A 26,205-nucleotide genomic window follows, 5' to 3' on the forward strand; every position below is an offset into this window, starting at 1 on the left:
AACTGGGATCCCGGTGCATGCAAGGCGAGGACTTTTGCTGCTAGGCTACTGCACTGGGCTTGGTAATTGTTTCATTTTAAAAGCTGATATTGAATAGAAAGGAATTGAAGAAATTATACCCTGCCATTTATTCTTGTGAAGATTTAGCTCCTGATATCTATTATTCATTCTGCGGAGTATTTGTTATAAATTCCATTGTATTTGCAATGATTAGATGTTACGTCAAGTATGTAATTAGTACGTAATTAACAGCAATAGAATTCTTTTAAATTATGGGATTATTATGCCTGTAGTTAGTAAAAAAGAACTTTCATAGAATCCAAGAATATATAACTCCTTGACCTTGATTTATATCATCTTTTGAGGACAAGTTTAATGTATTGAGTTCTTTGAATCCTTTGGCTTCCTATAATCTCTTTTCTGTTTGTGGAGAAACAAAGAGATCTATTAATTAATATTTTTTATTAAAATTTGAGATCTATTTTGTATGTTTGGGGGTTGGATCTCAAATTCTAACATTTATACAACTCACTATCAAGTGAGAAAATGGAATGAGGAATAACAGCTAATTGGAAATTAACCATTACTTTACTGGTTTGGCAAGCTCCTTTTAAATTCTCTATATTAGTTCGTATATGTTTTAATCCAAAGGTATTTGCAGGGAGGCTAGGCAAAAACAAGGCATTGGTGGGAATCTGGCCCAGCTGCTACATTACCATTTAGATGCCTACATGCCATGTTGCAGTCACTGGGTTCAAGATCTGGGTTTTATTTCTAATTCCAGTTTCCTGCTATTGCAGACTCTGGGAAATTATCTAGCTCATGGCACAAGTAAACGGGTGCCTGGCATTTGCATTACCCAAATTATTCCTGGGCTCCTGGCTTCAGCTTTATCTAGTCCTAGACATTGTGAAAATAGGGAACGTACCAGCACATGGGAGCTCTCTGTTTCTCCATTTGACCTCTCAAATGAATAAAACATAATACATAAAAAATAATAAACAAACAAATAAAAGCAAGAACACACATTAAGGTTAAGTTTTTTCTCATGATATGGGTAACAGTTTGCTTCTAAAGACATCATTACATAAATAGTTTCATAGCATTAGGTCCCTGTGGCTTATACAACATGTTATGACAAATCTTGTGGCTTAAGCAACATAAATTTACCCTAGAAATCTAAAGGTTGGAAATATTAAACGGATCCACTGGTGCTAACAAGGGCATCAGCAAGGCCGGTGATCTGAAGGCCTTGGGGATAACTTCACTACCTTACCGTTTTCAGCTTCCAGGGGTCTATCCGTGTCTGTGGCTTGCATGCTCCATCATTTGGAAAGTCCACAGAGGCTGCTAGGATCTATCCGGTTGCATCACTCTGACTCAGTCTGTCTTCCACTTCCTTTCTTAGAAAGGTACTTAATATCTCAACAGGTTCACCTGGACTATTCAGGCTAATCTCTCCCTATCAGGGTTAGCTAATGAGCAACTTCATTTTCAACTGTAATTCTTCTTGCCATGAAAGTTAATATAGTCACAGGTTGTGATGATCAGGGTACAGACATTTTTGAAGGCTCATTTTTCTACCAACCACATATAGTTGCATAATACTGATTGGACAGATTTGTTTTTCAGTCTCAAACTCCTGCAGCACTGTTGTGTGATTACGACAGTAATAAGTCCTAGACTTACCATGTAAAGAATTAGACAATGCAATGAAAAGTTATTTTCAAGAACCCTCTATAATTGTAAAAGAGCTATGACAAAATGCTTAACTTTCTTGAGGGAACAACACAGCAATGAAGTAATAAGATTTCTTGGTATAGATAATATTTTATTTGTTAGAACAAGATTTCACAGAACTTTTTTAACAGCTGGATAAATTAATTTAAATCACAACATTTAGTGTATAGGCATAGTTGCATAGTTTCAAAATAAAACTATTCCCTCTACATTTTAATAAGATTTCAAGGCAGAAGATGCACAATTAAGCAGATATACTTTAATGGATAGCAAAGATTGTCAGAAAATAGATACACTCTAAAATAAAAAGCTGCAGTTTCTCAATCAATTTTGTTATAAATAATATTTCTAAATGTGTACACTTCTGAACAGAAAAATGTAATTCAATTTATGAGTGCTTTCATATATACAATGCCCTTTTAAATTTTTAAATTAAAAAGGAATGTTGCTGTGTGAACTATTTTCTAATTTTAAAGTAAAAAAGAATTCAGTGCAATAGAATATTCCCTACACTAATATAACAGAATGGACTATTTCAGCTCTATGTACACAAATGTTCCATCTAGAAAGGAAATTAAATTTTGTGAAATTTTTTCCATGAAATTGGTTTCTGTAATTAGGTTTTGTGATATTCATATTTTATTGATTAAAGTCTCAGTTTGTAAAAGAAACATAGAAACAACAAGTAGCCCAAGCCAATGTTAACTTCAAGCAATATTTTTGATTTTTACAAATTTGTGTTAGTTAAAAATTAGATAACAAAGTGGATAGAGAAAATTGAGGTATAAATTATTTCAGTAGAAATTTAAATTCAGAACAATTCAAAAAATGCAAAGATGCTCACTCAATGCTTTCTTATATTTCAAAAATTTCTCAAGTAGATAAGAAAGCAAGTTTTTTCCAAATGCATCTTATCGTAAGAACCATTTCCTCTCTACCTCTTTGTTTTCTTCTTCTTCATTCTGTGTCATTTCTCTTTCTGAAAGCAGCTCATTACCAGAGCAGTGGTGACAAGTTTCAAAGGCAACATGAGCCATAACAATATCAAGACCATGCTTTCCTGCAGGACATTCATATATTTCTGTGTTAGAAAGAAAATCTTTCCTTGGGCGCAGTGATATCACTCCTGAGAAACCAATTACTTTCTGAATATCGGCAGTGCTGTTTTGACAGAACTATGTCATGGAGGGAAGAGTGAAATAACTACGTGGCACATACTTTTACCTCTTACTGTTTACAGTTCTTATGCTATAAATATAAAAAAAATTGAAGTATTTGATTATCTGGTAACTAATAACTGGATAATTTGAGTCACTTTTACACACTTCTAAACTATTTAACTGGTCATTCATAGCTTGTCTTTTTAATATTTGTGCAGATATATACTTAGTTTTCTGTGTTTACCGTAAACAGCCAAAACAACAAGGGACATTCTTGAACAATCTATAATATTCCTCTTGGATCTTAAAGAAAAAGAAAGACAGAAATGTTAAAAAAAAAAAACCTATGAAAATCCGGTAAATATGTTCAAATTAAAATAACTATTATATATATTTTTCTAAAGGATTATTACTTTGTCAGAACATGCTAAAATTTAGATAGTTTATGCTGACATTTCTAAACAGCAAGTTAACTTTAAAACTATATATTGCTAAAATCAAGTAGGTGTTCTGCTTCTTTTGTGCTAAAATAATTAAATCCAATAAATAAAAGGAAGATTTCATAAATCTATGGAAATAATTATCAATGTGGCAGGTGTTGCTATACAAAAACACAGTAGAGTTCATAAAAAATAGTTGCTTACCTTTCTAGATAAAACACACAGAAATAAGAAAATGAACATCCCCTGGAAGGCATTGCTGACTGTGAAGAGGTAAGCTGTAACCACGGATGCATGCACAACATGGAGAACCCCAAAGATCCAGGTGGTGCCAAGGAGGAACAGGAGAGCCAGGGCTCCTCTTGCACAAGACCTAGGAGGTGTTGCAGTGTGTCAACTAGGAACGCAGCTTATATTTCACATCCCCCCAATTCTGCAGATTGCAGGAAATACAATTTTGTCCTAACTAATATATCTATAAAAACAATGATCTGAAAATTTGAATTGCAGTAACATGGCATGGCCTTACGGGTATGCTACCGCACTGTGGCAGCGAGGTGTTTCCAAAATCAAAGTCTCATTATTAAAACATGCTGTTTTAAAGGGAATTTCCTTAATCTTAAAATATTTCCGTCTGATGTAGTTCAGTAAGAGTGCTTTAATTTCAAATCTACCGCTAATGTAAATTCCAAAGATAAGATGTATCTCTTAGGTAATGTCTTCACTGTGAAATCTTGAAGAAGACACTGGGTGGACCTGTGTCAGCACATGCCCAAGACATCAAAAGAGAATTGTGCGTTCTTCTCGGGTTGAATAAGAAGAAAGTACAGAGTATAAATTATAATTTGTGTTATATGGATTTTACAAAATAAATTTATGTCAGAATATTGACCTCTAAAAAGTTTTTTTGAAAGTGCAGACACCTACATATTTTTACCTGAGTGCCTTGTACTTTGGGAAGTCAGTAATCGATTCTGCAAACTGAACACATTGACTTGAAAACTGAGCAGCTAATACTTATTTTCGCTTATTTTGAGACCAATATTCTTTGCTACAGCAGATATCTTATGGTGAACCTCCAAAATGAGTAATCACCAACTTTACTAAAACCAGCATTCTACATGAACCTATGAATGGTTAAGACTGAAAGAAAGTGATCAATCAAGCAGCTGCTAAATCCCGACTATAAATCTTGTGTAAGGTAGTGAAACTATAAGAGTTTTCCCATGAAACACAATCAATTGTCTCTGATATCCCCTACTGTATATTTCAACTTGTCCAAATCATTACAAGGTCTCAGTAAATCTGTTTTAAAGAAGGTGTTAGCATTAAAAATCCCAGCAACATATAAACTAAAAATCAAAATAAATAAATCAATAAAAATAGAACTTGTTAAGCTCTGAGAAACACTGTTTACCAGAAAAAAAAGAGACAAAAAAAAAAAATCACCTAACTATACTTTTGCTTTCAAAGGTGAAAATGTTTCAAAAACTATTTCACTTATTTTTAATTTTTTGTGAGTCTTATTAAATATAAATACTTCAGTAAGCATTTTAAACATGATAGAAGACAGTGTCAAACGACTATGGAAAACCAAAATTCTGAAATGTATTTGTTCTTTAGTTCATTGAGGTTTCCGATTACTAATGATGTCAAATGCAAACTTTACCTTATGTTCTCATAGCAACTGACTTCTGGCTTCAATCCTGCAGTGTGACGGAAAACTTTGTATATGATAACTCCAAATGCCAAGAGATTTACCTGGGAAAATATTTAATTTCGAAGAAGAGTAACTGTAACAAATTCAATATAGACAAAGAAAACAGCAAATAGTAAAAATTTCAATCAGATCAATCTCAAAAAGAAATCATTGCATCTGAAATTTAAATCCTCCATTAGACCTAGGCAAATACATTTTTAACTGATCTTCACAATATCACTGAAAATTGTTGGTACATATGATAATAAAATTTGCCAGATTTTGCCTAACAACCTGTTCAAGGAATCATCAGATGTTGTGATCACACCCACCAACTGATAAGTATCTTCTGCTGCCAGGAATATGTTTTATATATACATTAATATAAGCTTTTCTCAGGAAAGCTTCACAGGCACATGGGAAAATCAAATCTTGTTCAACAAATTATATACTGTTCCATTGTGGAAGAATGCTGGTATCATTCTACTAATCCTTTAACAATGTAAACATTGTAAAAATATAAAGAAAATCGGTAATCTCAACAAAACATCTGCAGTTATTGGTGCTACCAACATTTTTAATCTACTTTGCTTTTGTGTTTTTCATCTAGTTTCTCCATTAATATTTGTTAAGATTTCATTTCCTCCATTTAACCTCAGAGGTTGTCAAAATATTAATCAATTAAATGGATGTTTGTAAAGAAGGTAAATTTTGCTAATATACAAGTGATATTATTTTATACCCTGAGTTGAAATAATATACACAGAGTTTTTTTTCCCATTTCCATGATGGCATCATAAAAATAACCTTTTCCCTTTGTGTTTTAAAGTCTGCAGGTTGCAATGTGAGAAGACTAAATAAAAAGATTTTTAAATTGAAATATTTCCTTAAAATATTAAATATTACTTGTAGATTGCCATTTTATTGAGCACATATCAATTGAAACAGAAATTAAAGTGATGATAACAAGCATAGTAGTATAATTTTCATGCTGATTCATATATGAGTAATTCAAAAGCGTAGGTACAGAAAACTGCTTTTCTTGTTTTGTATCTGACAAATTTTATATGAATTCTCAAAATGAGATTTGCTAATTAGTAAATTACTACTCAATATAAAATTACAGATAACATTTCATGCTTTCTTTTTTTTTATGGAGAGCTCTATGAGGGTAATTGTTTTTGAGCTCCCTTTTCCTGCCTCAAAATGCCAGTTATTTCTAAATATGTTATTAATTAATTCTAATTATAATACTGCTTTCATGTAAAGAAAAGACTTCAGCAATTGCAAAAGGAAGTTAAGCTAGCAGTTTTACTCTACATGTGTGTTCAAATAATTTACTAAAATGGCACCTTATTAATATTTAATTTTATAAATAGAATTTAAGACAGAAATGAGAAAGAATTAGTTTTCTAGGATTTAATAACTATAGCTTCTTTGTGTAAGTTTGAGAATGTTTTATTTAATTTTATAAATACATGTGTGTATATCTTTAAAAATAATAAAATGCATTAAAATTTGGCATTAGAATGAATATACGTCAAACTACTATTGATCGGAACTAATCTCTTGAAATACTTTTGGTGAAATACTTCTACTGAACTCGTTATTTCAACAAACAAAAAGTTATGAGATAAAATAGAACTGATTAAAAAATTCTCCAGCATGAAAACTATTTTGCATAAATCAGCAATTTGTGATATAGTCTACAGTTTCCTGAAGTATTTTTGATGACATTGGTTTAGATGCATTGTTTCGCTTTTCGCTCTCAGGGGAGCAGACACGTCGCGCCCTTGTACATACAGGCTCAGTGAGGCAAGCGTTTCCCCAAAGTGATCCAGACCTGGAGGGCAAATCTTTTTTTTTTTTCTGTATAAAAAGAAAAATGTTTACCTACTTATCAAAACCAGGTGCTGCTGGTCATGTCGAAAACTCATTTTTTTAAGTTCCCATAGTCCCAAATGAAAGAGAAAGCCCAGTAAAATGCTGTTATCAAAAGATACTTCAGTTTCATGTTATCAAAAATAAAAATCGCATTGAGTATGTATTATTCGTATTGATTGGAAATAATACAAATTTATGGAAATGCTTATTTTTATCTAGATTAATAATTTTGTAATATGTTAATGAATAATACAGGCAAAGTCTTTTGATTTCATTGATTCTGCTAAGAAAACTGATAACTGGTATCAATTCACAAATTTAGACTGTAGAGAACAAAGGGGACATGGATTAGAATAATATTTTCCTTAAAACCTAGCACTTATGCCAGGACCCGATGAAAGACAATGCATTAGCTGATTAAATAAAGAGGGAGATTTTCATGAAGGAAAATGTTATAAAAAAGAGCCATGAGGTGGAAAGGAACTAAAAAAAAAAAAAAAAAGTGAGATGTGAGATGCTTTTAAACAACTGACAAACGATCCTGGGATGTAGTGCATCAAAAGAACCATAGCATGAAATGCAACTAAGATTTCACCTTAAGAGAAAAAAAAAATGGGACTGCTTTACTCAGACTTGGTCCATGTAATTGCAAGTGTTCTGCTGCACAGCGCTTATGATGAGAGGTGCCTACTGCAAAAGCAAGTGCAACACAGCCCGTAAGTGCTAGTAGTTGTTAGCATAGTGGGGCGAAGCAATACAGGGCAAGTGCTCTAAAGCATATTTCTAAGCCAGTCTTAAACGAATAATAGGAAGAAGCAATCTCGATACAGAGAAATTAGGTATGACATGGAGCTCAACGACCTACATGCTCTTACTTCCCAGGGGATAATCCCCAGTTGATTCAAGTATTAATTCTCTCTAGGCCCTGTTTCCTCCACATCGGTAAAAACTTGAAGATACATTCTTTCCTTCAATAGATTTTTGCTGTAATTTCCTCAATGTCAAAAACATTGTTTGTACCAGCAATGTCAGGATAGACTTAAATAAAAGACTGATGCACTTGTGACTGCTTATGAAGGACTATACTATTGTTATATAATATAAAGAAAATCAGTTTCGGGGGTAGGAATTTGGGGAGGGAGTAGAGAAATTCCAGATCCTATTGAGTTGTACCATAAAAATCAAAATTTTAAAAATGTGAAAGAAAAAAACCATTCAGTTACCACATTTTTCCAGTCCATAAGGATTATTTATCATCCTACTTTTCATCTCTGCCTCTCAAACATACTGAAAAGATGACTGTTACAGCCCATCTTCATAGCTATCCATCCTGAAATAACCACATGGTACATGCCCTGGGCTAGGACAGAAACAATTCATCTATGTGCTGTCAACTCTGGCTTACCATAATCTGTCTCATCACAGAACTTGGACTCATTAAAATTTGAATTAGACTATCTCTTTATTCAAAAGCCTTTATTCAGAATTAAAGTAAAAGATCTCACCAACGCCTTTTAGATTTGACTGATTTGGTGGTTGCAGTACCACTTCCCTCGAATTCTACTTCTCTAATCTTTGAATTTTCCATTCTGTTCAACTTAGATTCTGTCTTCCCTCCAGGGCACCGTTCATTCCATAGTCCATTTGTTCTTGTCTGCCTTAAAGATATTCCCTTCGGGCCCGGCGCGGTGGCACAGTGGCGCAGTGGCACAGTGGCCAAGTGGTTAAGGTCCTCGCCTTGCACGCCCGGGATCCCATATGGGCGCCGGTTCTATCCTGGCAGCCCCGCTTCCCTTCCAGCTCCCTGCCTGTGGCCCGGGAGAGCAGTCCAAAGCTTTGGGACCCTGCACCCGCGAGGGAAACCCTGAAGAGGCTCCTGGCTTCGGACCAGCATAGCATCGGCCCGTTGCGCTCACTTGGGGAGTGAATCATTGGACGGAAGATCTTCCTCTCTGTCTCTCCTCTCTGTATATCTGCCTTTCCAATGAAAAAAATAATAAAAATAAATCTTTAGAAAAAAAAATGACATTCCCTTGGCCCGTTATCGTATAGCACCTTATCTACATACTGCTTCCCAGTGAACAAATCTTCAGAAACTTAACGGATAAAATTGTAGGTAGTTTAATTCTTTGGAAATTTAGAGAATGTTGAGCATTCTTTGGAAATATGGATAGTGCAGATTCTGTATGCTAATATTTACTGAGGTGGGTGCAGAGATGAGAGAATGAGAGAGGCATCACATTTCCCATAGATTGGTCTGCATCAGGGCCAAAAGCTGCAAGTTGGGAATGCAGTCTAGGCCATTCATATGAGTGAACAGGAGTCACCTGCACTATAACCTAAGCCTTTTAGGGTTTGTACTGAATGAAAGGTAGAATCAGGAGACAGAATTGAGAACTGAATCCAAGCTTGCTAATCTTCTATGTTTTTCTTAACTCGCATTTTAATTTGTGATTCACTCTGCAAATGTCCATCCTGAAAGTCTCTTCTTGATCTGGCATGAATAAGGCTTTTCTGAATCCATTTCTCTACTGGCTTTTGATCATGAAGTTCAGTGTCTGTCCTTGTGGAATCCGATTTTAGCAAAAGTCCAGCTAAATCAATGTCGAATCTGTCCACCACTGAGTTTTGATCTCCCTGGCCTGCTGTTCAACAAGAACCTTGCAAAACCAGACTGGCAAGAATTTCCTTTACCCTTGGTGTCTCTTCTTAGTAATTATCCCATTACCTTCTATCAGAATTTTGGTTGTAAATCCTCAGCTTGTCTTTATTGCTTTGACTTGAGCCAATCTTTCTCCCTGTTTAGACACTTTAAAGCCAATCTCTTATTGCAGTTTAGAAATCTATCTTAACCGTTATTTACAGTTTAACAAGCTTCATAAAAATTTCAATTTATTTTTCCAAAGAGAATAAAACTACATAATTTTTCCAGGATAATTATTTTGTAAAATAATTCAGGACACATTTTTCTTTCTGTTATTCTACACTGCAGAAATTTTGAATAACTGGCAAACATTTACAATCTTTTCCTTCTACAATGTTTGAATGCTCTCCTTAGCCACAAATACATACACAACTTTACATCTTGTTTTCTAACAGAGTTTAAAAGCTAATTATCATGTAAAGGCATTTAAGGCGTATGATTTTTTGTATTTAAATGCTGAAATTTAGTGCAATTTTGTGGTATGGAAAAATGTTTTTTTTTAAAGAGGTATGCATTGATTTGAAAGGCAGCATAACAGAAATAAAGAGAACGAGAGCAAGAATGGGAGAAGGGCCTAGAATGGTAACCTAGTGGCTGAGGTCCTTACCTTTCGTGCTCTGGGATACCAAATGGAAGCCGGTTCTAATCCCGGCAGCCCTGCTTAACATTCAGCTTCCTGCCTGTGGCCTGGGATGTCAACCAAGGACAGCCCAAAGCCTTGGGACCCTGCACCTGCATGGGAGACCCAGAGGAGGCTGCTGGCTCCTGGCTTCTGGCTTTGCATCGGCGCAGCTCTGGCTGTTTTGGCCGCTTGGGGAGTGAATCAAGGGATGGAAGATCAACCTCTCTGTCTCTCCTCCTCTCTTTATCTGAGTTTCAAATAAAAATAAATAAATCTTTTAAAAAAGAATTGGAGGGCAAAAGCAAGAGCAATAGTGAGTGTTTGTGTGTGTGTGTGTGACACTCATACAAAAAGAGATCTTTTCATTGCCTTATTCCCCAAATAGCTGGAAGTATCTAACCAGGAACTGAGAATTCCATGTGTGTTCCCTATATAATTGGGATGGGCTGATGTATTTTGGTCATCATCTGCTGATTCTCCAAGTGCATTAGCAGGGAGCTGGATAGGGAAGAGAACAACTAGGACTTGAACTGGATTGCCTAGCCACAATTCGTGAAAGAGTATCTTTTGAGAAGGTGAGCTTTATGAAGGGAATATGAAAAATCTGAGATGAGATTTCTTTTTAAAACACAGCTCAAATGAAGATTATATAGAACTGCAAAGCATTTGTAATTGTAGCTTGGAGATAATAACTGAGGATAGATAAAGTATTTGTATTTAGGCTAAACAGTTGGAAAGGTACTATCAGGGCTAACACAGCAGTGACTCCATCATAATAAATCCCAGTACTTGAGATGGTCATTAAAATACAAGACAAATTTGAAATATTAAACTTAAGAAATTTGCACCTTGACATGATAGTTGAGTTTGCTCATTAAGGCTTACTTTTGTGTGCTTCCTTTATCTTTGGTTTCCTTATAATTTATCTGTAAATGTTAGTGCCATAGAAGCACAGAGGCTAATTAAGAACTGGTAAGTGAACATTCATTCATTATCACTATTGTCTGAAAAATTTCAATGGAATTATATTTTCAATTAGAAGTTCATGATAATTTTTAAGGAATAAACAAGACAAGGATCTTGGGTGGCAAACATAGGAACTCCAAAATTCATTGCTATACTTTATAGTACAGGATGAAAAGAACTGAAGTCATGAACACTTAATTGTCAAGAGAAAAAACATTTAAAATGTAAAATCATTTTACCCTGCTTCAGCTTAAGCGATATTGATCCATGCAGAGATCTGTTTCTTAACACTAGATATAGCCAATTATGTTAAAGTTTAGGACTCCCATTCCATTGCTTGACAGTATGTTAAAAAATTTTAACACTTGGTTTCTTAAAACAAAGTTTAAATAGCTGAACTAGTGAGACAGCAAAAGATAATTCTGGAAGATTTAGAGTTACAAGTACATTCAACCCAAGGGTTTCAAGTTCGGACTTCAAAATGAGTTATCCTAATCAGTCATTTTTCATTTCTTGGTCTTTTCCTCAATAATTAATGAAGCCATTTATATGCTGATGTCAGATTTCACCAAAAAGAATGAGAAAATCTCTCTTACAGCACTTTTGGACTCATGCTTTAATTTTTCATACATATCAAACAGAATCTGGCTCGTTTAAAAATATGTCATGATCACAACTTCTATGTCCTGTCAAATAGTTTTATTAGCTTTAAATTAACTGGCCTAGAACAAATCTGCTTACGTAGTGAACAAAGAGCAGATTTCTACAAGCCTTACTGAGCAGCCACATAAAATAATCGCTAATTCTCAATCTGTAGACCAGTGTAGGAATAGCTGAATAGATGCTAATGTAATAATCAAAGTAAAAATATTCATTATTAATTGACTAGGTAGGAGTTTAATTGGTACCAACTAGTCAAAGTTTTGTCTACTATCTGATTTTCTCTTTTTTATTATTTCTCAGTCAAGACATCAATTGAGATAGCTTTGTTACATTTTTGATCACACAGAGTAATAGAAAACCATTTGGGATGTGTTATAAGTGGAATTGTGCTCTGCCCAAACCGTGCCTTATACCCTAACCCCTTTTTAATAGTGAATCTGGCAAAAAGTGATTTTTGCAGATAGATTTTGTGTTGTGAACTTTAATGACAGGGAGGTGTCCCTAAATTGTCAGTTGGGCTCAATATCATCACATGAGCCTGTAAGGAAGAAAAGCATGGGTAGAAGAGAAGGCAGGAGAGTGGACACAGACTGAAGTGGATGCAGAAAAACTGAAGCATGAGGATAGTCTACCAACCAACCTCCAAGGCCAGCTGGGGATTAGAGCATTATGGACGCTCTCACTGGTAACAGTGACCTCTTCCAGCAGCCAGAAGTGAGATCAGTCCTACTAATCCATTGAACTCACTTTGCTCAATAATGAGAATGAAAATGGAAATGAATTCTGCCCCCTCCCATGCCCAGAGCCTCCAAAATGGTTCATTTGATTTTAGCCCAGGTTTCTCTACACAGAGAAACCAGCTCAGCCACAATGCCCCCACATCTATGTCCTGTGGAAATGAGAGACAATATACACAAGTTGTCCTATGCTGTTGCACTGTGGCAATTTGCTATGGGAGCAATAAAAAACAATACAGAAAAGGAAACACATGTCCATTTATACACACATATATACAAGGCTACACATACACGTGACATGCATAATAATTGCATATAGTGTACACATATAGGAAAATATCCAATGATATGGTTTTGATTATTTTTTTAATTTAAAATTTAAAATAAATACAAATTTATCATTAACTTTTGTTCACTATCGATTCTTTGGATATTTATGAGCAAAGCTTAAACAAAGCCTGCTTTATTCACTTATTAATGGATTCTGCATACATATTTCTAAAAAATAAAAATATTATGACAAATTTAACTAGTTATTGCCCTTTCTGTTAAGACAGTTACAGGTCTTTTCCCTTCCCTTCCCTTCCCTTCCCTTCCCTTCCCTTCCCTTCCCTTTCTTTTCCTTCCTTCCTTCCTTCCTTCCTTCCTTCTCTTTTAAGACAGTACAGACATTAACTTTTACTATAACAAATGTGAATTACAACCCAATGAATCAAACCTGTGCTCTGACACCAAGAATTTTATACTTTTTTTTTTTTTAAAGATTTATTTTTATTATTTTTTCATTGGAAAGGCGGATATACAGAGAGGAGAGACAGAGAGGAAGATCTTCCGTCCGATGATTCACTCCCCAAGTGAGCGCAACGGGCCGATACTATGCCGATCCGAAGCCAGGAGCCTCTTCTGGGTCTCCCACGTGGGTGCAGTGTCCCAAAGCTTTGGGCCGTCCTCGACTGCTTTCCCAGGCCACAGGCAGGGAGCTGGAAGGGAAGCGGGGCTGCCGGGATTAGAACCGGCGCCCATATGGGATCCCGGGCGTGCAAGGCGAGGACCTTTAACCACTTGCGCCACCGCGCCGGGCCCCTTATACTTTATTTTTGACCCCATTACATCTGGCATTAGAATCTTAAAAGCTCTCTCCTCTGGATGCTATGAAACTGGACAGAACGTTTTTATATTTCAGAAGTAGTCTCACAGATGTTCTCCTGTAACAAGCAATTTTTACTTTGCAACATATGTTGATGGAAATGGAGAAGTGAAAGAAATCCTTTTAGGAATGTCTATTTTGTTCAAATGTGTGGAACAGGAGCACTGCCAATATTGATGAAGATCGATTTTAAAAAGTGCCCACTTTTACTGAGGACCATTTTGTGTCAAGACATTATGTTATCCTCAGAGGACAATCAGAATTCCAAAGACGGTTGAAACATGTACTGTGCTCTTTGTACGTTTAAAAAATTTGGTCCAGGACCCAGCGTGATAGCCTAATGGCTAAAGTCCTCGCCTTGAACTCGCCAGGATCCCATATGGGTGCCCATTCTAATCCCAGCAGCCCCACTTCCCATCCAGCTCCCTTCCTGTGGCTTAGGAAAGCAATTGTGGATAGTCCAAAATCTTGGAATCCTACATCCGAATGGGACACCTGGAAGAAGCTCCTGGCTTTGGATTGGCTCAACTCCAGCCGTTGTGGCTGGTTGGGGAGTGAGCTATCAGACAGGAGATTTTCCTCATTATCTCTCCTCCTCTCTGTATATATGACTTTCCAATAAAAATAATAAATAAATCTTCTTAAAAGAACTTTAGAAATTCTTAGTCTACAGAAACTTGAAGTATTTTCTCTGTTTACTACAAAAGAATGTGCACAATTTCTTTTGGAATAAACAAATTTTTTTTCTAGTAATTGCTCCACTTATTGAAAAAGTTATAAACATGGGGCCACCTCTTGCTCCTTTTAAGTAAACTAAGATTAGCTTATGGGAGGGAGTATGAAAACCTAGAAAAATATCTTTGGTAAATGTTATTATTATTTTTGTTTTCATGCATTTTGGAAGTTTCTAAGAGGAACGCTGAGATAGACAGCAACATGCTGAAAACCACCAGTGTGTTATTTATATTGTAATTTTATAAAGTCCACTTTCTCTTTTTTAAAAAATCCATCTTTCCATAACTTTGAAAACTCAACATAATAGAGATATTTAGCAAAACATTTTAGACATTGAAAGTCTTATTAATATATAACATATAGACAGGTTAGAATATTCATATGCCTTGGACCACAGGGGTCATTGGAAGGTACACCTAACAAACATAACATTTAATTAGTACTCAGCTAAAATATTGGTGCTGTTCCCATTAATATTTACAATTATAGCATTTATGAGGAAAATTTTAATGTGACAGTCAAAAAGAGAGTACCAAAGCTATAATTTTTAAAATACTCCTGGTAATTCTAGAAAATTGCTAAACATATTATGTGAATGATGAATAATTAAGGAAAATTGGAGATTCCATTTACCAGGAGGACATTTTGTTGTATCTTAAACACACAGTTGATTGTCACGTAGAAGTGGTGATGATGGGTATGTTGCCATGTAATAGACAGAGGCCAGACATATTCACTATACATTCATAGCATAGCATCTAACAAAGAAATTTGGTTCAATGTGTCAACTGCTGTACTTTTGTGAAATCCTGATCTGTGACTAATATTTTCTAGTGGTATGTTTCTATTCCATTAAGATAACTTAATACATAATAATTAATGCTTGAAAAAAATTCAGAAAAAGAGAACTTGTTTATTACTGATTGTTAATTAAAACAATTGTTTTGAAATATAATTCATAAATTTTAAAATCTGTATATATTTGTATTTTTTTCTTCCAAGAAGCATTTCTGTCAATTTCATCTAGTTAATATATGCAACTACATTGAAACAATGCCTCTCTGGAGAATACTTTTTGTAAAAAGGAAGCACTAAAACATTAAATATTCATCAGCTAGGAAGTAGCTAAATAAATTATAGCATTACCAAACACACAATTTTTAAAAATGGTGGAACTACATATGAACATGGATGAATAAACTGCAGGTTATAAAAATCAGATTTTTAAAATTTGCTATCAAAACTACACATAATCAAAATATAGAGCAAATGTCTAGAAGGATTCAGAATTCAAATTACAAACTTAATAATTATGGAATATATGAATATAGAATGGAATGTCCATTTCTTATTTTACATAGTCTTATGATAATTGCATTTCTTTCATCCTTGAGCAATTTGCACAAGTAGAAATTTAATAATACTATTTCACATAATAATCAGTGTATTTACACATTGTCCTTTTTAGAAGGGTTAAGTAAGTAATTACTTTTGATAGATTGTAATAGGTATTTCTTGATGAAAGGGAATTAAACAGATTGTAGACATGGGAAAAGCCTGAAGAGGCCTCACAAAAAAACCTATAAGCATTCTTGGTAGAACTGAATAAAAATGAATAAAAGTAGTCATATAATAAGAATTATAAACGTTTTCATTTAAATTCAAATGAAAGTCCACATTTTTTTCAATGCCTTATTTGGTGATTTTTTAATTAGTATTTGCTTCAATCAAGCAAATTCCATTCTTCAATTTCTTTTTAAAGCTAAATAGTTTTTGCAAGCTCTTCTTTATGTTTGTGTACTTGTACCTAATTTTTTGCATAGTTCTTGGTGAAGGAATTCAATAAAAAAGATTAAAAACATAGAAGAAATAAATTATATAAATTATCTTCAGTTTGAACTTGCTTTTTACGAAGATTTAGAAACTTCTTTCAAAATTAAAGTTATTGCTTCTCGGCCTTTTGGCTAAGATCAAGCGTGAAATTAAAGCTAGGCCTTTTCATATAGAGTCATAATCAAATTTCAAGTACAGTGAAGTATGTGTGTGTGTACATATCAGTATGGATTAGTGTGAGGTGACATGGTAGGTTCTGGGATGCCATCCTTCATTTTCTAGGTTATCTTCTTTTTTCTTAGGGTTAAGACACTCTAATCACCTGATTTTTATTGCACAAATTTCACAACATCACTTTAGTTTTGTGTGCTTCTTATTACGCTCGATGCACTTGGCTTACAAGATGTGCTCCACATAGGTGTTACATTTAAATCTTGAGGTTCATGGGCTCCATTTTTACCCTATATCTTTAAATTCTTCAGAGTTAGGTGGCCTTGTCACCATTCAACCAGCTATCTTAGCTGTGCATACATGCCCATGCTTGCTATGGACGGCCCTACAACTTCTTTCCACTTCCATAATTTTGCTGTGCTTCCAGAACAGGTGGTGCTTGTGTGTTCCTGTATCATTTAATCCCCCCCAAACTATATGATAATTCTTGCCTCCCTGCTGTTGAGGGACACTTCCGTAAGCATGAAATCCACAGGAAATGTCAAACAAATGCAGGTGCTGGTCTATGAGTACACATTTGGCAGCCAATCAGGGGATATATGTCAAGGTCTCATAAAAAATCTGCTCCATCACACTCTCATCATTCTATTTGCAGAAGAGACAAACAATTCTGTGTTACGCAAGCACTCCATCAGTTTTCATCTCTCTCTCTCTCTCTCTCTCTCTCTCTTTTTTTTTTTTGTTATTCCATTTTCTAGAGTATCCCTTCTCATCCTATGTTTAGAAGATGGGAAAGCATCAACTCCACCTCTATCAGATAAAGGAAAAGCTTTTAGCAGAGAACACTGTATTCTCCCAAGGATTAAGGTCTTCTTAGTCTGGGTGTCACCCTGTGAAGCCCCTCACTTTTCTTTCTGATTCTATTATCTCTTTGTAAAACCCATAGACAGTGCTGAGCCCAAATTGTCCATAGCTCTTTTAAAAAAATGTTTGATGTTCAATGTATCTTTGGCATTATTGTCAATCTGGATACTACACTGGAGGGTCAGAAAGATTTCATTTCTTTTCATGTTCTATAGCTTTAGAACAATTATGTGTCAGCTTCTAAGTAAAACGGACAACTGAAGTAGATAAATTCTCTTCAGTAGTTACTGAAAGAAATTCTGGTATGTTACAGACACCATAAAATTAAAGAAAAAAAAAAGCTCTGAAAAAGAACTGAGGTGCCTTGCTCACTTCTTCTTTCTTTCTTAGTATTAGTTGTTTGAGATTGAGATGGGGAGAGAGAGAAGAGAAGGTGTCAGTCCAGGGATGAAATGTGGTAAGTGCAATGTCAACATCTGCGAAGGAAATCTGGGTCTCGCACTTACGGGTGGCAGGAACTCACTGTCTTGTTCCATTGCCACTGCTTCCCAGGGCATGTATCAGCAGGAAATTGGAAAGAACTAGAGCTGGAGATCAAACCCAGGAATTTCAACATGGAATGAGGTGCAGGCATCCTAACTACAGTTAAATGCTACATTAAACACCTGCCCCAACTATTTATTTATTAACCTAACCCATTAGTTAATCTCAGAATAATTCTACTGAAACTGAACAGAAATGAAACTGATTCATCTATTCAAGGCTAGAGCAACATGTTGGTGTTCATTTTAACTTTTAGGAAATGTTGCAGGACTCATTCTCAGATAAGCCTGCCTTTGGGCTGTGAACTGTAATATAAAATAATCTAATAATTATGTAATCCACAAGTGACTATAAAAATAATTTAACACCTCTTATTTTTTATTTTAGGTATATATGCTTCTCTTTTTCTTGTTTTCAGCAAATTTCTAATTTTCAGTAAAATTAGAATATATCAGATGTGTCATCCCACATAATATTTCAGAAAAACAATAAAATTCGTGAATGGGAGGACATCAGGCAGTCTGCATTTTTATGTGTACAAAAATATTGGAATTAGAACAAATTGTGTCTCACTACATTCATTGTGAAAATTGTAAACAATTTTGTGGTGATTCTGAAGTATGATTTATGAATGCTCTTGATTTGATCCATAATATTAAAAATGAAAACTTGAAGAAATTGCTTACATCGTATTTCAGGTCTTTCTCCATTTACTAGTTCTTCTGCAATCATAAATAAAACTCAAGCAAAAGATTGGGAGAGAAAATTTTTAAAAATGACGTCTAGCTTATGGCTCAAACATATGGAACAAAGTTGTCCAAAATATTGTCACGATTCTTTTGCTGACAATTCATTCCACTCTAGAGTCATGTCAGACCTACCAGATTCATTGACAGACCTATTTTATTCAGAATGGCTGTTGAAAACTTTCAGCACTTAGAAATGCTCTTGAGACATATAAATATGTCTTTATTTAGAATGGAACACCTAATATCTGCCAAATTTGTAGGTTTGAAACCGTTTTCAATAAGAATTAAAAGGCCCTCTTCCTTGCCGAAATAGGCCTATCAATGTATGATTTGTCTGCTCATGAGAAATAGAGGGTTTTTATCGCTGATGTTGCAATTTTGTTTAAAATCACTTTGTGATGACAGGGTACATAAAGATGATAAAACTATAAAGATGACAGTCTAATCTTCCAAGATGACCGATCATCGATAAAAGATTAAATAACATAAACATGTGAAATGCCAGATTATCTACTGGTTGACACACTCTCGTACTGAAGTATGCTGAGATACTATTGATATGTGGAAAAGGCTTTTTCATGTGTATCGTGCAGAAATCTGTCTTCCCACCAGAGGCATAAATGAATCATGCTATCTTTGAATTTACAAGATGTGTATCATTTTCTCAGTTGTACATAAAATGCATTGTACATAAAATGTTAATAAGTGACATACTGCAAACCACTCAAAAATCTTATTTTTAGAATAATGTTTGCTGAGAAGCTTAAGTACTAGTAAATTCACCTTTGTGTATTGTAATAATTTTATAGATACGTACAAGAATGATTAGACAAGCTGGTCCTATGAAACTCCAAATGAAATTGTTTTCTGTGCTAAGCCAACATCTGAAAAATTAACAATACATAAAATCTATAAATTTAGTTGCATATACTTTAAGAAAAATTTCAAATATATGGAAAATATATTTAGAATTATAATCTAAATGCTCATGGAATTATCAACTTACACTTTGGTAGTGCCATAATATCTGTATCCTAGTGCTGCTGAAAATCCAACCACCACAGCTGGGCTGAGATAGCCAAAGATGTAAAAATTCTTGTGCAAAAATCCCTTGTTGTAGATGACTCCCACAACAATGAGATAAAGGTGTATGCCTTCAATACACATCCATGCAAAGGCAGCTAAAAAGAAGTAATGCAGCAGACCAGCAATGATTGAACAGAAGAGCTGTAAATCAAAGAAAGAAAAACATACATAATGTTTATTTTAGCATAATGGTAACACAGTATCTTGACTTTTCCAATAAATTATTCTACTATATATCATGATCACATGAAAATGTCCCTGACATGACAATTATAAAGGTATACTATTTCTGCTGATATATAAGAACTATCCTTCATTGATGAGAAACATTAATCCTGTGATAACAGTACATGTCTGTGCTTTTCCAGAGGTTTAGCATATGTATATTCTATGTCATGTTATAAATTATGGATTACTAAATAGTGAACAAGAGTCTCAATGTGCATGTTACAATGAACATGAGCCCCCATCACATAAAAGCAGGACCTAGCTTCCTCTCGGTCTCCCTTAGCACAAGATGTCCATGCCTGTCTTCTATCAGAAGGAATCCACTGATATAAGCAAGTGATCCAGCTGGATTTTCAAGGTTCTGTTCTACAACAGAGATAAGAACCTCAGGACAGTATTGTCCTAGAATGATCTGTGTAGGAAAACTCCAGCATATAACTGTACCTTCTATAACCTGCAGATGGAGCTTATCTGGTCATAATAAATTCCCTATGGAGCACAACATCATTGACCAATCACAGGAAAGTCACGAGCTACACTGAACAACCCAAAAGGTGGCACAAGCTCCTTCACTCTTAACTACTACTGGACAATTAAGCAACAGCTGCTCACCTTCTTCTTTTGCACTTTGCAAGAAGTACCTACTTTGTTCCACCATTCCTGTGTTAGCAATTGCGTGTCAGGAGAGCAGATCCAGCTTGGACATGCTACAGAAAAGCTCACATCAATTTGGGGTTTCTTCAGCAACAATCATTTAAATTGGTTGACATTTTGAACATGCATCTTCTCTTTCTCTTTTTCAACTCACAAAGAATGAAAATACTGGTTTTACTAAACTAAATAAAATGCCTTAATTGACAGAATTGAATTTAAAATATGCATAGTAGCTACTGAAATACCCATTATAGAATTGATGTAAGTTGTAAGAGTATTAATTAAATTTGAAATGATTCAATTAAACATTATTTATGCCTATGAATTTACAACTAAAATCTGGAACTTTGATAGTTGATTTATAAGAAATATTAGAAAAAGAAGCAGCTATTTTCTGGAGACATAACCCTCGCTTACATACATATTACCCTTTGAAAACATGAGTGGAATAGGTATTGGTTCAGCAGTTAAAAATGTTTATTGAAACACCTGCAGTTCCAACAAGAGTGCCTGAGTCTGAGCCCTACCCCCAACCCACAATTAGTCTCCCACTGCTGTGCTCCCTGGCAGGTGGTAGATGACTTCTTTATACCCACATGGGAGATCACAGCTGAGTTTCCAGGTATTGGCTGTGTCTCAGGTATTTCAGTCATTTGAGGAACACAACGGTGCATGTGAGCTCCTGCTTTCTACTTTTCTGTCCTTCTCTTCTTAATTTACAAAAGAATAGGAATTGAAAAAACAGAACACACGACAATTGCATAATAAAACAAATTACACAATACTAAATAAGATTAGGGGAAGGAGAGGTCACTGAGAATTAAAATTTGGGGGATCATGATTGAGGAGGTCGGATTTAAGATGATTCTTGATAGTTGGAAGAAAAATCTAAAATGTGAGTCACAAGGAATAGCTTTGGAGTTTGTGGAGATGATCGCAGTAGGATACCATATGAGTCCAATGGCGTCGTTACGGAGTGGAAGATAGAGGGAAGTAAAAAAAAAATGTAATAAAGAGCAATGCAAAACACAAAACCAGGGGTCTGGGTTCAGTAGTGTAGTTGGGTTGAGTGGTGCAGTTGAGTTCAATGGCTGCCTGCATTGCCAGCAGCCTATATACACGCTGGTCAAGTCACTCCTGCTCTACTCAAACCAACCCCTGAAAAGCAACAGAAGAAGCAGATGAAATTTCAGGCTCTCAGAGTCTGCCTGGTTCACTCTTGGCTGCTTGGCTATTTAAGGAGTGAACCCGTGGATGGTGGAAAATCTCTATCTCTTCCTTTCTCTCTGCAACTTCACCTTCGAAATAAGACAAATAAATCTTGGACAAAAAAATACACAAAAGCATATGCAGTTGACAGTAGTGAATGCTATTTAACATAGATATTTTGTGGCATCTACTTTATATACTGTTAATGTCAGCCCTTGAAAAGCACTAGGAAGAATGGAAACATGGAAGCAATTTAATTTTTTTTCTTATCATGAGAATTTTATTTTCCAATGTCACTGACAGGGAGTAAAACTGATCTGGGGTTTTAGAGGCTGCTGCTCATAGTTTCCACAGGCTGCTGCCAGCCAGTGACAGCACAGCAGAGTTAGTTGTCTGTCCCTGACAGAATTCCTCTGACATGTAACTTTGACTACAAGACTTCTCAAAGTAACTTGGCCAACTCTGCTGAACTTTCCTTGGAACATAACTGCGAAGACATCTCCCACCCACTGTTCTTTTTTTCCCTTTTCCTTAAACCTAGGATCACACTTGCATCATTATCTGATGGTTTTCCTAATCTCTCACTTCCCGTTTTGCTTCACATGCATCTTTCCCAAAACCTTGATTGCCTGTTTGCTTCCATCTTAGTAACTGCTTCAAACAAACATCCACTAACATATATGAAAATGTTTGCTAAGATTTTAAACAAATATTTTGTGGGAAAGGATAGATAAGAAAGTAAAAATATGAAATAAAGCCTATTTGTCACATGAGACTATATTAATAACTTTCAGGGAACACGGAATTGAAAATATACTTATGATGAAAAAATGTTGAAATCCATGAATATGCATGGATTCCAAAACTGTATGGGAAATATGTATTATGAAAAATACAAATCATTTCTTTTGTGTTGAAATGAACATGATTTAACTCTACCCCTGCCTTTTGAAGCACTCTTCTAAATTTTGGCTTAAAGAACTTGATAAATAGGTTGCTTAGATGTGTTACCAAGTTTTTGGGCAGTTTAAAAATAAATTATATAATTTGTTTGCCTCATTAAACTCTTAAGTGGAATCCAAATTTCTATAACATGCATTCTTAGGACACCATGCATAAATATGACAAAAACAGACAGCACCAGGATTTACCCACCTTATTTGTATTTGTGTTGATTCCAACAAGAAACACAAGCTCAGCAAGGAACAGGCTACAGCAGAGATTTTTGTGAATTGTTGTCCGAGTGCTTTGAATTTCGCTGAAGAACCAGAATGTAAAAATGCATATGGCAAGACAAATCAATGAAATAATGATTCCTAGTTGAGTGATCCTTGTAAGAATGTTATAATCTTTAATACCCTATGGGGAAAAATTAACACAGATGTTAAGAGAAGAGCTCAGTGACTTATCAAAGAAATTATAATATTTATTGGACTTTCTTGGGAAACCTTGTTCAAAGTTCATAAAATGTAAAACTACAAATGTTCATCTAGATATGAAAAAATGTGCTTTTAAATATTTTAAATACCAGAAAAAGCTGATGCTAAGCTGATTTTAAATAATGGAACATTTTAACAGTTCAATGATTATTGATTCCTTTCCTGGGCATTGTATTTATTAGTAAATAGTTCCAAAATGTTATTAATAGTTTCATGACATTAAAAAGGCAAATGTGAAAATGATTAATTAAAACAGATTTGTCACTGAAAAGATCAAGTCAATGTTGTGATTAATCCAAAATATCAAATAAAGGTGTTAGAAATATATCTTAATAGCATCTTATCTGTATGAAAATATAACACGAAATTTTGTAATGAAAATAAGTTATTACTAACAAAAATCACATATTATGAAGCTATTTAACTAAGAACCTGGAAAACCTTTTGAAGTCCTGCCTTAATATACATCAAGTTTTACTTGTAAGAATCACAACTTGCAGACCAGGTTCTCAGACAATTTTAGACATTTTGTTATTGAAAAAAGTCAATTTTTGATAGACCCTAACTTCCATGGTATAAAAAAATGTGTAATTCATTCTTGAAAACAGCATTACAAGCTACGAGATAATAAATGGACATTTCATTTAAAAGGTAACCGGGTCAGTATTGCAGATTTGATATGTCTTAGCCTAGAAAAAACTGAAAATCCATACCACCTGCCACCCTCAGGTGTAAAACAAGGAGGAAGACAAAGGCTAAAAGGAATATAACAAGGTTTCATCAATTATAAGAATGTGATATTTACAACCAATTTATATCACATGTCAAGAAAACAACAATGATCAATCTAGGAGGATTGATAAACATGAGGTTGAAAATTATCTTACAATGGAAGGACCGGAAGACATCAAGATTGCAAAATGTGTCAGGTGATCACAGCGGCATGAGGTGTGGGTCTCATTGGAGAATGTGACCTCACAGCCCTCCAAGGACCAGCTTCCGTTCATATTTCCAGGCGAATAGTTCCAAAATGCACACAGACTCCGATACTCATCTGTGACCTGAAAAAGAGAAACTTTACTGATGGGGGAAAAGCAGAAATAATTACCCAGGTGATATTGCTTTTGATATATTCAAAGCATATTAGTCATTAGGCCACATTTGAAAACTGAGCACAAAATAAATTATAAATAAAGGCTATTGTTATGTGGAAGAGTTAGAATTTATGTCACCAGAATGCTGTATTTCATCAACCCTTGGTCATAAAGCATGTGCTAATTTTACTATTAAGAGTTCATGGAAGAAGTCAATCTATCCTGTTTGCAGATGACATGATTTAATATATGGGATTCACAAGAGTGTTTGGTGAAGTAACAGAATATAGAATTAACCCAAAAAATCAATAGTCTTTCTATATTCAAATAACTGTTACTGACAAGAATTTCTAAGATCAGACTCACTCAAAATAATTGCGAACAATTGAATAAATTCGGGCAAGGATGTGGGGAGAAAGGTACTTTAATCCACTCTGAGTGGGGATGTGAACTGGTCAAACAATATGGAGAAATGCTTGGAGATTCCTTGGAGATTTAAAGCAAAATTTGCCATGTAGGCCCCAGTCTCCCAAGGATTAACTCCACAGCACAGCTTGTTTCTCAAGGGTGTAACAGGAAAGGCAATCATGGCCTGATACATTTAGCCTGTGGCTTGACTGCAATCTCCTTCCTTCTTGTTTCCCCTTGTTGCATGTCCTTGGGGGAGCTTAGGTGTGGCTTAACCATTGGGAGGATCCTAGGAGGGGCCAAGCAGACTATAAAAGATGCAGCTTGACTTCAAATAAATGGCATTCGGCATTCTCCTCACACGAATGACCCACTGTGTGTGTTGTCTGTCTTGTCTGTCTCATAACCCTAGTCCCTCCGCTCGACTTGGAGCTCGGGGTACGTGGCGACGCGGGCGTTGCCAACATTGCCATATGATCCAGCCATCTCACTTTTGAAAATTTACCCAAATCAAATCAGCAGATGAGAGAGACATTTTCATTTCCACGTTTACCTTAGCTCAATTCAAAATAGCTGAGATATGGAATCAGTCCATGGAATCATCAATCAATGGATGATACGATTAAGAAAATGTGGCATATATATCCTGTAGAATATTACTCAGATATAAAAAAAAAAAGAAATTCTGTCTTTTATAAAAAATGAATGCAAATAGACACCATTTTGCTTGGTGAAATAAACCAGTTCAAAAAAACCCACAAATATCACGTTTCCTAGATCTGTGGTAACAAATACAGAGTTCTATAAGTGCAAACTATATGAACAAGATTGATACCTTAAGACTTGATCACAACCTTAGTCTATACCCTTGCTGAACAGAGGATTTGTTCTCTACGTGCTGCTTTTTGAAATATGCTCCCAGTGGAATGTTAACACTGTGATTGCAAAATGAAATCAAAAAAGCCATTGTAAAAATTAAAAAAAAAAAGAATGAAGAATGTAAGTAGGGTATGTGGGCAGAAGGGAGGATAGGGTGGCAAGCTTCACTGTGCTTCTAAATATCTATTGTGAAATGTGTGAAATATGCTCAAATGATATAAACAAAATGGGTTAAAGTCATATATTTTTAAAGAGGGTCTTGCAAATGTCACCTTCAACAGTGCATGACAAGATTTTCCTATGTATTTATATTCAATAAATATTTGCTGAATATTTACTACATATTAATCACTGATAAATGTTCTAAGATCAAAAAAGCTAAACAAGACAGAGAAGTGCTTGTATTATTGAGCCACAAACTGTTTAGAAACAAAAAAATTCATTAATGAGAAAAATAAAACACAAGAAAGAAGAAAGTGGTAATGGATGGTGACCTGGCTAGAAGATATCCAAGCCGATATATCACTGACATAGGAGTAAGTCCTGAAAGT

General features: G+C 35.0%; 1 protein-coding gene across 2 annotated transcripts in view; it reads right to left on the bottom strand.

Moving 5' to 3' along the window:
* Positions 1 to 1,816: 1,816 nt before the first annotated feature.
* ADGRL4 (adhesion G protein-coupled receptor L4) overlaps positions 1,817 to 26,205 on the bottom strand; it is a 94,565-nt gene continuing 70,176 nt past the window's right edge. For both annotated transcript variants that reach the window (XM_040987223.1, XM_040987222.1), the window contains 7 exons: positions 24,161 to 24,334; positions 22,990 to 23,193; positions 19,664 to 19,884; positions 19,475 to 19,541; positions 5,010 to 5,101; positions 3,545 to 3,713; positions 1,817 to 3,203 (listed from right to left, as the gene is read on the bottom strand). In XM_040987223.1, the coding sequence (XP_040843157.1) occupies positions 3,141 to 3,203; positions 3,545 to 3,713; positions 5,010 to 5,101; positions 19,475 to 19,541; positions 19,664 to 19,884; positions 22,990 to 23,193; positions 24,161 to 24,334 (990 nt within the window). In that variant the 3' untranslated portion in view covers positions 1,817 to 3,140. The remainder of the gene's footprint in view (positions 3,204 to 3,544; positions 3,714 to 5,009; positions 5,102 to 19,474; positions 19,542 to 19,663; positions 19,885 to 22,989; positions 23,194 to 24,160; positions 24,335 to 26,205) is intronic.

This window comes from Ochotona curzoniae, unplaced genomic scaffold, assembly GCF_017591425.1.
Source record: "Ochotona curzoniae isolate NIBS_2020 unplaced genomic scaffold, NIBS_Ocur_1.0 contig_4612, whole genome shotgun sequence".
NCBI lineage: Eukaryota > Metazoa > Chordata > Mammalia > Lagomorpha > Ochotonidae > Ochotona > Ochotona curzoniae.